Genomic DNA, 12,537 nt, shown 5'->3' with positions numbered 1-12,537 from the left:
AAGTAATTTTATGCCTTTGATTATATGTTATGATAAATTATATAATAAATTAGCCTATATAATATGAATATATCAAATAAATTTACAAATATGAATACCTAATAGATGTATATATATCGATATTTACATACATTGATCGAGAAAAAATTACTTTTCCGATGATATTATATTGAGTGGTTTTATGTGAGACCGTCTCACGTATCTTAATCTGTGAGACGGGTCAACCTTACACATATTCACAATAAAAAGTAATACTTTTAGCATAAAAAGTAATACTTTTTCATGGATGACCCAAATAAGATATCCGTCTCACAACTACGGTCCATGAGATCGTCTCACACAAATTTTTGCCTATTATATTAATAAAATATTTATGATATATGCGATTTTCAAATAAAAATGATTTTCAATGGGAGTAATTTTTGTTAATAGAACCACAACTAGTATCATTCTAATCACACCTATTTATTTGATTGTTTAACGTGTGCAACTAATACATTTGTCAAGTTAAGCCGGGACCACCGGTCGGTCCGCCCCGCCATAGAAATGGGTCCGGCTAGGTTAGAGAAATCTCAAATATTTGGTGGCGAGTCAAATGGTTTGAGCCCGTGCGGATTGCAGGTTAGAGCGAGGTGGGTCGGCTCGGCATAATATGATTTTATTTTAATATTTTTTTTTATATAAAAATGTATTTTTAAGTTTTTTTATAGATATTTTTTAGATTTTATCTGACTTATTTGAATGAATTTTAATGATAACTAATTTGTAATTTTCTTTAGTTTTTTTTATATTTTATTTAACAAATTATTATACATTATTAATTTCTTAAAGTAATGTTTTTAATATCGCTTAACAATTTGATAGAATTTCAAATATTTTTAGTACTTTTTATTTAAAAAAAATTATCAGTATTTTTCTCTATTTTTTAATTCTCTATTTAAAAAAAAATAGACAGGTCGGTTCGTCTAAACCGTGGCCCAAATTAGATCGGACTGAGTCGATCATTTAATGGCCGTCAAATGGCGGGCCCGCTTGCCCCGCCAGCCCGTAAAACCAAGCAACTAAGCATAAATAACTCTTAAATTGATTTTTGAGAGGCGTGTTCGTTGACGAGTAATTTTAAGAGTCAACTTAATTACAGGTTTCCCCAATTTAAACCTATAATTTTCCATTGTTTATGATCGAAGATAAAGATGAAATTGAATACCAGCCTAAATTGAATTTGCGATCTATCTCATATTCTCTTTTACCGGAATAAACTTCAATTATTACAGGAATAACTTAATTGCTTGTGGTTTGGATTTCGGCAATCCCAATTAGTGTAATTTAGTGGTGATTCTATTCATAAGATGAAGAAATCAAAGTTTCTGCAGAATTCGAAGGATATGCTTTCCAGGAGCTTCAACCCGGCCAAATGGTAATCACTCTGTGATTTTATATTCGTGTTCAACCATATCGTGGGCAAATTTTGTTTTTCAATTTTATATTTTATTATGTTTTGAATTGTTTGATTGGCGTGCTGTGACATGTATTTTTTAGTTGATTGATTATTGAATGAGCAAATTTTGTTTATCTCGGTTATTGATAGACAATTATTGGGTGTTTTTGGGTTTGTTGAATTTGAGTGCTATGACTTGATTTGATGCAGCAAGACATCGCTGAGGTTAGCGGGATCAAGGCTGAAGCTTTTGAGGAACAGGAAAGAAGTTCAAGTGAAACAGATGAAAAGGGAAATAGCACCGTTGCTTGAGTCTGGTCAGGATCGGACAGCCCGAATTCGAGTATTGATCTATGGCTCCTGTTTGTTTTTGTTTTAATCAAGATCCATGTTTTATGAAATTCCATGTGTTCTGTTTCCATTTTCTTTGTTTCTTGTGACTGTTAAATGTCAATTTGCTTTATAAATTGGTTCTGTGTCTTGATTTGCAATGCAAAATACATGTTGCAATATATGAAGACCTTGAACTAATGTATTCTCTCTAACTTTGGTAAACCGGTCTAAATACAGTTAATGTAAAGTCTTTGTTGCTTGGTTTTAGTTGCAATAGTTGGATTTAGGTATAAATATTGGTGCAGGAAATGTGAACGTAGAAATGTGCCTAGATCTTAGAAATTATTGAGGGGACATATCACATGTTATTGTTGAAAGCTATTGTTCAAATGCTCCAAAATTCTTTTCCAATATTTTAGATTGTAAGATATTCTGACATCTATATTGATGAGAAAGAGTGTTGATTATCGTAGAAAAATTTTACTCCCTCTTTGTTTTGAGGTTGATCTTTGAGATTGATTCCTAATTACATCAAGAGTTGAAATAGTGAAAAAATTGGACATCATCTTTTTTAGCGTAAAATTGGTGCTGGTTGTGCTTTGGTTATAATCCATGTTTATTTTAAGGGTAATCTTGAAAGACAATTTGTCATTTAAGAAATGAAAAATAAACAATAGATTACCCAGAACATCTGCTATTCCATCCTGAGATCTGTACGATACAATTTGATGTCATTACATATGGTGGAAAATTTTGAAATCCAAGAAGTCTTGAACTTTAATTAGCACTTTCGCTGAAAATTAGAATATATTATAAGCATGCTAGGTAGGTTGTCTAATTAATGATATCTGTCTACATCTCTCAGAGGAAATTTTTTGTTTTTAACACCAATTTGAAAAGATTGATTTTCTTTCCTGCTTTGATCATCATCTAATATTGGAGTATCCACCCTAAATAAGGTATTATACTCACATCTATCTTATTAAATATCAGGTCGAGCATGTCATCAGGGAAGAGAAGATGATGGCTGCATACGATCTCCTCGAGATTTACTGTGAACTTATTGTTTCACGATTGTCCATAATTGAATCGCAAAAGTATGTATATCTTGTCTGACAGAATGCCCCATGAATAACCATGTTACTGATAGTTCATAATTTAGTTGTTTCAAAATTAACTAAATTATCTCTTGAAGAACTTACTCTATACTAATGAGCTCGTGCATCACGACAATTACTTTACGGTAAAGAAGTATCTAGGAGACAAAGTTGTTTGGCTATTTTTTAAGTAGACTGCTAGGTGTTTTCCTATTTAACAAATTTGGAAAAGAAACATTTCTGTGAACCGAACCCATTAGCTTCTGTTACAAAAAACATTGTTCTTCATTTAATCATTACATTGGCACAGTCATGATGAGACCTTGTTTTGGGCTAAAATTTGAGAAGACCAGGAATCATTGTGGCCGTACTATACATGCATTAATCTGCCCAATAAAATTTAACTGACCTACTCATCTTATCTATCACCGACAGCAATTTGGAAAGGACTCTTTTCCGAGTTTCCAAATTTTACGAATGATTTTGTGTTGACTTGATGTTCATATTTTAGTGTTGTCGTTTCTTGCTTATCTGAATGTGAAGTAATATAAACATTCCCTTGTCCATTTGCTGGTTAGGTCTATAGGTCTAATTATTGTGTATTCTATAAGCTTTTTATCAGAGCACAGGCTTCTGCTTGTGTGCTTTTTTTAATTAGGATCGTATGTATGTTATAAATGCTATTATTTGATTGATTAACCAAATGAGTTTCACTTTTTGTTGAGCATGTCACGAAATTGAAGGATTTGACCCTTCTACTCTTTCCCACGATATGGTGCATTGAAGAATATGTTTTGTCCATTTTTCTGATTTATTCATGGTTCCTTCGTGTTATGGTTCAGTGAACATATTGCGATATCTATATATTTTTGTTACCACGTTTTTTTATGCTATGCGTAGGACAGTCATTCGATTGTCTTGTAAACAAAATTTCTACCACTCCCTCTATGTTTCTCGCTTCTCTGAAAAGTTTGCAATCCCCTGCCCGTCTTTCCTTCTGAAGTTACGGTTCTACACGCTTTTCAAGTACTGGAGTTTTTTGGGTTTGTAGATGGAGGCATTTTATGCTGTGCTAAGGCATTCTTTATGCATGCGTAGTGGTGTGAAATCTATCTTTCGGTTATGACAAGTTATTTGTGCATATTTCAGTTAGCATGTACTTAAAATAATTCCCCCATTATTTTAAGGCTTTATATTTTATCTGTTCTCTTATTTTTTTATGTAGAAATATGCCGATTGACCTGAAAGAAGCAATTGCAAGTTTAGTTTTTGCATCACCGAGATGTGGAGATGTACCTGAACTTCTAGACATCAGGAAGCATTTTACAGCAAAATACGGGAAAGATTTCACAACTGCAGCTATAGAACTACGTCCGGAATGTGGTGTTGGCCGTATGGTATGTTCTGGTATTTAGTTCTTGAAGTTCACACATGAGGACATAATGATTGGGCTCTAGTCGGCACCGTAAAATTTTCAAATATTATTTGATTTTGATTTTTTATTGCAGTTAGTTGAGAAGTTATCGGCAGTGGCACCAGATGGACAGACCAAAATGAAAATTCTAAGTGCTATTGCAGAGGAGCATAATGTCAATTGGGATCCTAAATCATTTAATGAGAAAGATCCAGTACCACCAAATGACTTGCTGGTAGATTCAGTTGCTTTGAGGCATTCCGCATATGATTTTATTTACATTATTATATCCTAGAAGTGGACAATATTTTATAGCATTTTCTGATTTCTGTGTCAATTTGTTCAATTAATCAGAGTGGACCAAGTACATTTGGGAAGGCGAGTACCCTGTATGCTGAAGCACCTTGCGCTGGAGATCCAGATATACAAGCTCCCCCTCCCTCTAGCGACAACAAGATACACAGTACAGCATTTAATGTCTCCCAGCAGGGTCCCAAAACTTTAGTGGGGTCAGAAAATATCTCTTCTGCCCAAAATTATGGGATCAGCCTAGCGTCCCAACCTGAAACAAAGCCCCCCGGTACAATCTACTTAAATGAAGTGAATGGACTACTTACTGTAATATGGCTTGTTATTTTGCTTAACTATTTGTTTTGCGATTTTAGGAGACAAGAAGACGCCATTGTTACAAGATGAAATCTACGAGTCCTCCTTGGATAGACAAAGTTGGAATATGGAATTCAAAGATGCTAGTGCTGCAGCACAGGCAGCTGCTGAATCTGCAGAACGAGCTAGTATGGCAGCTAGAGCTGCTGCAGAACTTTCTAACCGTGACAGAATTATGAGGGAAAATTCCTCTTCAGAGTCCCGCGTTTCAAGAAATGAAGGCCGTGAAAACTATGAAACATCAAAATTGGCAAGTAAACCATTCCCTGAAGATTCTGCAAGCAAACCCTTTTTGGAAGAGAGTGAGCCACGGAGGGAGCAAATTAATCGGTATAATGAGAAGACTTCTGGTAGTTTCAAGGGGGACAGTCGTGGGACTACAAAGGAATATGTCGAATCGACTACTTTAAAATCTAAAGCTTCAAAAGATAATGATACAAAAGATCATGATGTCCTAGCTGCAGGTGCGCGTTCTCGAAAGAACTCTTTAAAGGTATCTAGAGGTGAAATGAGCATGAAGAAAGAGTCTTTCACATATGAAGCTGAGAACACTAATGATTGGTCAGAGAAATCTGAGAATTTTAGTGAAGAAAGGATTGGTAAACAATCCAGTGTCAACTTTTCTAGATCTGATTCTGACATTTCTGATGATGTGAATATTTTTGCGGACTCCAATGACCAAAAGTTTGATCATGTTGCTGGTGAGGATTCTTTTGTGGATATTGGTATGAAGAAACAGTCTATCAAGTATGATTCTGAGTCCACTAATGATTGCCCAGAGAAATCCAAGCATTTTATGGAAGAGCAGATTGTGAAACTGCCTAGTGTAAACTCTTCTCGTGCCCATTCTGTCATTTCTGATGTTGATAAATTTTTTGTGAACTCCAAGGACCAAAATTTTGGGCATGTGGTTGATGAGGATCCTTTTGTGGGTAGCAAGGGAAGCATTCCTGGAGAAGCCTCCGAGATAAGCACCCACAAGACTGCTGCCGTAGTTTTTGACAAGTCTGATTCAGAGAGTGATGGTGGGTATGATTTTGGCGCTACATATGATGAGCAAGAGTCTGTATTTCACTTGCCATCGAAATTATCTGAGAACTCCTCAGTAAAATCTGATTCGTGGAGCCCTATATCTGGCACAAACAAAATCTCGCAGCCCAACACTCAGTCACTGTTTTCAATTGGAAAGAACTCGTCGCCTGATCTTTCTGAAAATTTAGTAGCTAAAGATGGTGTAGAAATGGATAGTAATATGGCTGTGAAGTTTGACTATTCTGATGGACCAAGTTCTGAAAGTGATGACGGCATCAATACGTTGGGACATACAGTGAAGCAAGACTTGAGAGATATTTCGAGTACACAAAATAGTAGCAGTCGGTCGGTCAGATCAGAAATTAAAGATAAAATCAGAGAATCACTTGGGTCACCATCGAGGGAAAAGCGGTATTCAGGATTTGGCAGAAAACAGTCATCACTTTCATCTGATGATGAATCGATGTCCGAGGAAATTTTCAAGGATAGAAGCCAAGAAGGAAAAAGTGTTTCTCCAGCAAAGTTAAGCTTTAGGAAATCCTCTGCTGGTAAGAAAAAGGAATATTCAGGATTTGGCAAAAGACAGTCGTCCCTGTTGTCTGATGATGAATTGATGTCTGAGGAAATTCTGGAGAAAAGTAGCAAAGGAAAAAGTAATCCTCCAGGAAAGTCAACTTTTCGGAAATCCTCTTCTGGCAAGCCTGCCTCAAGATCTGCCGAGTCTCGGATTGAATCTATTGAATATGGAGATGAATCTAATTCAGATAGTGGAGAGGGGCTAAATTTTGGAAAACTCACTGGTGGTTTTCGTCATAAAGGCTATAACCAGCCCTCTTATTTGAAGAATCGGTTGGGCGGGCAATCATTGTTGAAGAAAGAGACAGAGGATGCTGCCACCTCAAATGTAAGATCCATTTCTCCTCGTGCTGTTGAGAGTCCCCGGATAAACAAAAAGTTTGGTCATAAAAAGGGGACAAAAATACCCGTTCTCTCCTCTGATTCAGATAGTAGTTCCAAGGAGGAAGAATATGTACAAAATAGTTCTGGTCACAGGAAAGGACGAGTTACTCCTAATGCTGCAGAAGAAGTTGATAAAAAATCGAGTTTAGGAGGTTCTGGCTCAAATTATGGTTCTTCTAACAATGATTTAGATGACGATGCTCCAGAGGAGTCCGTTACCAGAAAAAATCATCTGCGAAGTGGGATTTCTCGACGAACAAAAGCCCCTTCATCTAGTGCTAAACCAAAATCTTTTCCCAATACTCGGTGGAATGAATCTGAAACTCCTGATCATGATGCTACTGGGCACAGAAAATCCAGAGTGTCTGACACTTCTGAAAACCAACAAGAATCTGAGTCTCAGAGGAAGAACTCTATAAAATTGGAAAATTTTGAGCGACCAACGTCACCAAATGTGCCTTATAAGCCAGCTAAATCAAATTTCTGGGCACCTCCTGAGCAGCCCAGCTCAGCAAAAGATGGTACATTGCATGAGTCCAAAATGAGACTTAAGTCTGAAGCGCTTGACGATGATGCTAGCAATGACAGAAAACCTGTCAAAACACAACGTAAGAAGTCTGAAGTGCTTTATTCTGATGAAGAGGATGTAAAAAAGTCTACAAGAACCAACACTTCTGAGACACCACGAGAATTGGAATCTGAAAGGAAGAGCTCTGTGAAGTGGGAAAATTCCGAACTTCCCACCTCTACGAAAATGGCTACTAAGCCAGCTAAATCAAGTGTGTTCTCACCTCCTAAGCAGCACAAAGTGGCTTCTAAGCCTCATCCAAGTGTTTCGGGGACATCAGAGCAACCTAACTCTTCGAAACCAACTACCTTGACAAAACCTGAGCCAAGAACCTCTCACAAGTCATATGCATCAGAACAACCATCAAGTCCTCAGACGAAGGCAGAGATTTCAGTTAGCAATGAAAATCCCAAGACAGCAACTTTGGACGTTACTAATTCAAATAAAGGTGATGGTACTCAGAAAGCTAGCCATGTTCATCCAAAGCTCCCTGATTATGATAGCTTTGTACAAGCTTTTCGGAAGAATCGTCCTTGAATTGCTAGAGTATGGAATTTTTTAAATTACATGAGATTCTTCTACACATAGCTTAAATGGCGGTTCTGTTTGTATACATTTTTAAAGTCGACGATTAAATATTTATACGTGTATGATACCGGTGATTGATGTCACATAGAGAATGTTTCTTCTTTCTTCTGAATTTGGATTTTTCAAGTTCAGCAGTTTTTGTACTGTTAAGGTTTTGTAATTTCTTACTATGCTGGAGTCCGTTTGATTCATTGGGTGTATACAAAACAACAGATTGATTCGTTTGAGCATCTTCTAGACTTTAATTGGAGCTTACTTTATTTTTTATGTGTGAATTGAACAACTAGATTGGTGCTATCAAAACATTAGCTTACATTTATATATATCGATATTACTTCTCTTATATTCATCGGAGATAGTGTTATATTACACTATTCATATGTGAATGATCAAACTAATTAACTCAAATAACCTCACGTATCAGTTTTCGATACCAAATATGCAAAATATCGACTTATAGTACTGAAAAAACTGATCGTCAGCTTTATTTTCAAGAATGATGAGTTAAGAACACAGAGTCTTGAAAGATTGATTAATAAATTTTGCAAGAAACTCAGACAGGTGCAGCAACTCTCAACGACTGCCAAGATATTACATCATTTATGATTAGGGTGGAGACATTTTCTAACATCGTGTATCATGTATTAAAATTTAAATAATCCCAAAAAAATTAAATAGCCTAAATCATCATATTGTATATATACTAGTAGAAAAATGTCATATAAACATAACTAAACATACATCACATTTCTCGATCCATTATCATAAAATAAATTTTGAGAATTATAATCTTGAAACAACCTTTTTATTTATAAAAGAAATATCCAACAAAATATCTTTCTTTAGCCAAAGATTTTTTTAAATATCCAACAAAATATTACTTTCTTTAGCAAAAGATTTTTTTTAAAAAATCTACTCAACGATATATTTAGAGAAAATTGCATTATTTTATGGTATGTTTTCTTCGAATTTTGGTTTTCTATATTATCAAATTTCAGTCTTAATATGTTATTTTTACTTTTTGGCAATTTTTTGTCATTTTTAGTATAGTATTAATTCTAAGTTGTATAGTATGATGTCAACTTTCTAGATCAATAAAATTATTAAAAATAAAAAAATAATGAATAAAACTAAAATTTAACAATATAAAATATCAAAAAAAAAAACCATGACTGATGTGTTTAGTTGGATAAGCAACGAACTAAAAACACTTATTTTACAAAAAAAAAAAAATTGTTACATATATGTACTGCAATAAATGATTATTTCAATAATTGTTTGCATTGATTATATTAATTCATTTTCAATTTTGAATTTAATTAATTTTTATATTAATTCAAATGTAATTTATGTATTATATGTTTTTTTTTATTCAAATTGAAAATAAACTCTATTGAAAACGTAAATCATATTAAAAATTTTGCATTGATTATATCAATCAATTTAATTAAAAACTGTATAAATAAATTTAAAATACAAATGATTGCAATGTTCAGTATCGCGCATGAACTAAATCATTCAAAAATACATTTTGCTATTTTAAATAATTTTCTGTCCAAATTACTTACTAAAAAAGAAATACAATATTTAATTAGTTTATTTGATTTTTCTAAAAATAAAATTAGTTGAATGTTAAAAGTTATCACTACAATAAAGTTTTCCAGTGGACATTAAATTACCATTTAATAATAAATTTTTATCCAAATGCATATTATTTCGAAATTACCTAATTAATTTGAAAAAATTAATGCATTGTAGCTTTCTTCCAAAAACATATGTATATTGTATATCTTGAATTATCTTCTTAAAAATTCAAATAAGAGAGCACGAGAAAATTAAAAGAGATAGATTCAAAAGAGTTTCAAATGGACATTAAATTAATCTCAATAACATGTATATTACTCTCAATAATCAGAAATGTTTAACACTCAATGCATGCCATTCGAGATTTCCATAATTTGAAAGAGTTAATGTATGATATAATTATGTCTAAAGCATCCAATGTATAATTTTTGTCCCTTGGAATGTTTTATTTGAATTTTAAATTATAAATAATACAATATTGCATATTATATTACAAAGGTGATGAAACCTTCTGTTACATCTAGTATTTCAAACCGTGTTTAAATTTTGCTCAAACAAACTTTACTTGTACAAAATTTAAAAAATTAAATGCACCAAACATTATACTTTGTTCGGTTGGTTGGTTGATTTCATCCTACATATAGGGTGAAAGGAATATTTAATTCCTTTATTATTTTGTTAAATTGGTAATATCAATTTAAGATTTTGCCTTTCTAGACTTAAATATTTTATTTGATTTATTTCTAGATTATAATATTTCACTTGATTTATTTCTACATGATAAAATCTTGTTTGATTATCTATAGATATTATAGGATTTGTTTTTAATGTGATTTGTTATCTCCAAGATATTTTGTCCATGTTTAAAAGAGTGATTATCTCTAATGAAAATATTTTTTCCATATTTTGTAGGACTCTCTTATGGAATATCTTTTAGACCAAGCCATTGATATAAAGTGGTCTAGACCTACAGCCGTACTTGAGATTCTTGGAGAGAGAATTGACTTTTGAGAGAAAATATGTTTTGAGAGAGAAAGAATTTTTAGTGAGAAGAAAGTCTTTTTCATGGGAGCTTTTCGTGTGAGTCTTTTGTGCAAGCATGCTGCTGGATTTTTCTGAACACACACAGAGTTCAGATATTGAAGATTTTCGTGTTGAAGATTTAGTGTGATTGATTCACATATCCGTGTTGCCGATTGGTTTTGCCATCACTCAAGAACAACACTGACGCAGAGTGTTGATCGAAGAGTGTCGTCGTTTGGTTTAAGCAACACGCTTTTTTATTTTATGCATCTAGTTTTTATGTGGTTTGTTTTGATGCATTTTTAATTCCTTGAAGTGTCAAGGAATTTGGTTTTGTTTTCTCACTAGTATTGTTTTGGTGTAAACGATTTACATAATTTTTCTAGTGAATTTTTTGCCATGAGGCATCGCACAAGTATTCGTACTTGTGCATAATTTAAATCTGGTATTTATTTATTAAGTTTATATTTGTGTGTTAATAATTAATTTCCGCTGCATACTGTGTTGTGCCCAGTGTTGACAACACCAGACACAACACTGACTTCTGATACACACATTATAATTTATTTTAATTTCCTGCACAACAATTCCTTACAAGTGGTATCAGAGCCAACGCTTGATACACTAAGTGATTGATTCTGGTTTATTGTTTTCTTTGTTTGCAGGAAATTTTACAGAATCTCAATGGACGTTCTGTCTACAAACACTGCTGTTTTGAAAGAAAAATGCTGGCTGCAAGTCAACCCGCACGGTGTTGCAACACCAGGCCGCAACACCACTTCAAATTCCTTGTGTCTCAATGCTAAATCTCACAATGACACAGGTAATCATGAAATCCAGGATACTGATTCTGATGAACTCACATTTGAATGTGTGCAGGCTATGTATGAGGAGCTATATGAAGATTGGATAAAAAGAAATAAAATAAATTTGATCCTCACCAAGGAGAATACTGATCTGAAAGAATCTGTGTCTCGACTTGAAGTTGTGCTTAGCAAGAAGGATCTTGAATTGTGCAAAGTCAAGGAGGAGCTTGAGAAGGCCTCAAAGACTCTTGCAAAATTCAACTCAAGTTCGTCAAAACTTGACTCAATGCTAACTATGGGAAATGACAACAGAACTGGTCTTGGATATGTTGAAAGCATATATGAACATGGTGAAACTTCCAATTCTAAATCAAAATCAACCATGTTTGTAAAGGCAAGAGAAGACTGCTTTGTCCCCTTAACAGTGAAACCTCCCATGAATACTCTGTCAATCTCAAAGCAAGCCTTGGAACAAATGCTGAAACAAAACAGAGCTTCCTCTTCTCATTTGAAAGTTGACCCGCCAGTGAAGATGCCACAAACCAAGAAGCAAGTGTCAACTTGTAAACTAAAGCAAAGAAAGCGACATTTTATCTGCCACTACTGCTATAAGCCTGGGCACATCAGACCATTCTGCTACAAACTAAGAGACGACTACCTGAATTGGAAATCAAATCGGGTGTTGCCCACAGTGTTGTCCAACACCAGGCGCAACACCGCAGTCAAGAAATCTTCCACAAGGAAAGTTTGGGTACCAAAAGCTGTTATTCATTGCAATATCATTTTTACTTCTTTAAAAACTAACATTGCAGGTGCATGGTACTTTGACAGTGGGTGCTCACAACACATGACAGGATCTAAAGAACACCTCACGGATTATGTTGAAGTAAAAAATGGGTGTGTAACCTATGGTGGTGGTGCCAAAAGAAGAATTTTAGGCAAAGGAACCCTGAATGTTGATGGGCTTCTTGAACTTCATAATGTTCTACACATTGAAGGACTTAACTCAAACTTAATAAGCATAAGTC

General features: G+C 34.2%; 1 protein-coding gene across 2 annotated transcripts; it reads left to right on the top strand.

Annotated features, from left to right (window-relative positions):
* The first annotated feature begins 1,069 nt into the window (after window positions 1–1,069).
* Window positions 1,070–8,367, top strand: LOC140818663 (uncharacterized). 2 transcript variants are annotated; one of them, XM_073178707.1, is made up of 8 exons: window positions 1,070–1,141; window positions 1,275–1,417; window positions 1,649–1,781; window positions 2,765–2,868; window positions 4,094–4,265; window positions 4,377–4,517; window positions 4,637–4,862; window positions 4,948–8,367. In XM_073178707.1, the coding sequence occupies exons 2-8, from the start codon at window positions 1,350–1,352 to the stop codon at window positions 8,043–8,045; spliced, it is 3,942 nt and encodes a 1,313-aa protein (XP_073034808.1). In that variant the 5' UTR covers window positions 1,070–1,141; window positions 1,275–1,349; the 3' UTR covers window positions 8,046–8,367. The 2 variants fall into 2 exon arrangements, with proteins under 2 accessions (XP_073034808.1, XP_073034807.1); XM_073178706.1 differs by lacking the exon at window positions 1,070–1,141 and having other exon boundaries at window positions 1,163–1,417.
* The last annotated feature ends 4,170 nt before the right edge of the window (window positions 8,368–12,537 follow it).

Source organism: Primulina eburnea, chromosome 17 (genome assembly GCF_022965805.1).
Source record: "Primulina eburnea isolate SZY01 chromosome 17, ASM2296580v1, whole genome shotgun sequence".
Taxonomy (NCBI): Eukaryota; Viridiplantae; Streptophyta; class Magnoliopsida; order Lamiales; family Gesneriaceae; genus Primulina; species Primulina eburnea.
This window is presented reverse-complemented; position numbering and strand designations above follow the sequence as displayed.

Coding starts and splice junctions, on each gene's coding strand:
- LOC140818663 (XM_073178707.1), top strand. CDS start 1,350: ATGAAGAAATCAAAGTTTCTGCAGAATTCGAAGGATATGCTTTCCAGG. Junction 2,869..4,093: donor TCCATAATTGAATCGCAAAA/GTATGTATATCT, acceptor TTTTTTATGTAG/AAATATGCCGATTGACCTGA. Junction 4,863..4,947: donor ACCTGAAACAAAGCCCCCCG/GTACAATCTACT, acceptor TTGCGATTTTAG/GAGACAAGAAGACGCCATTG.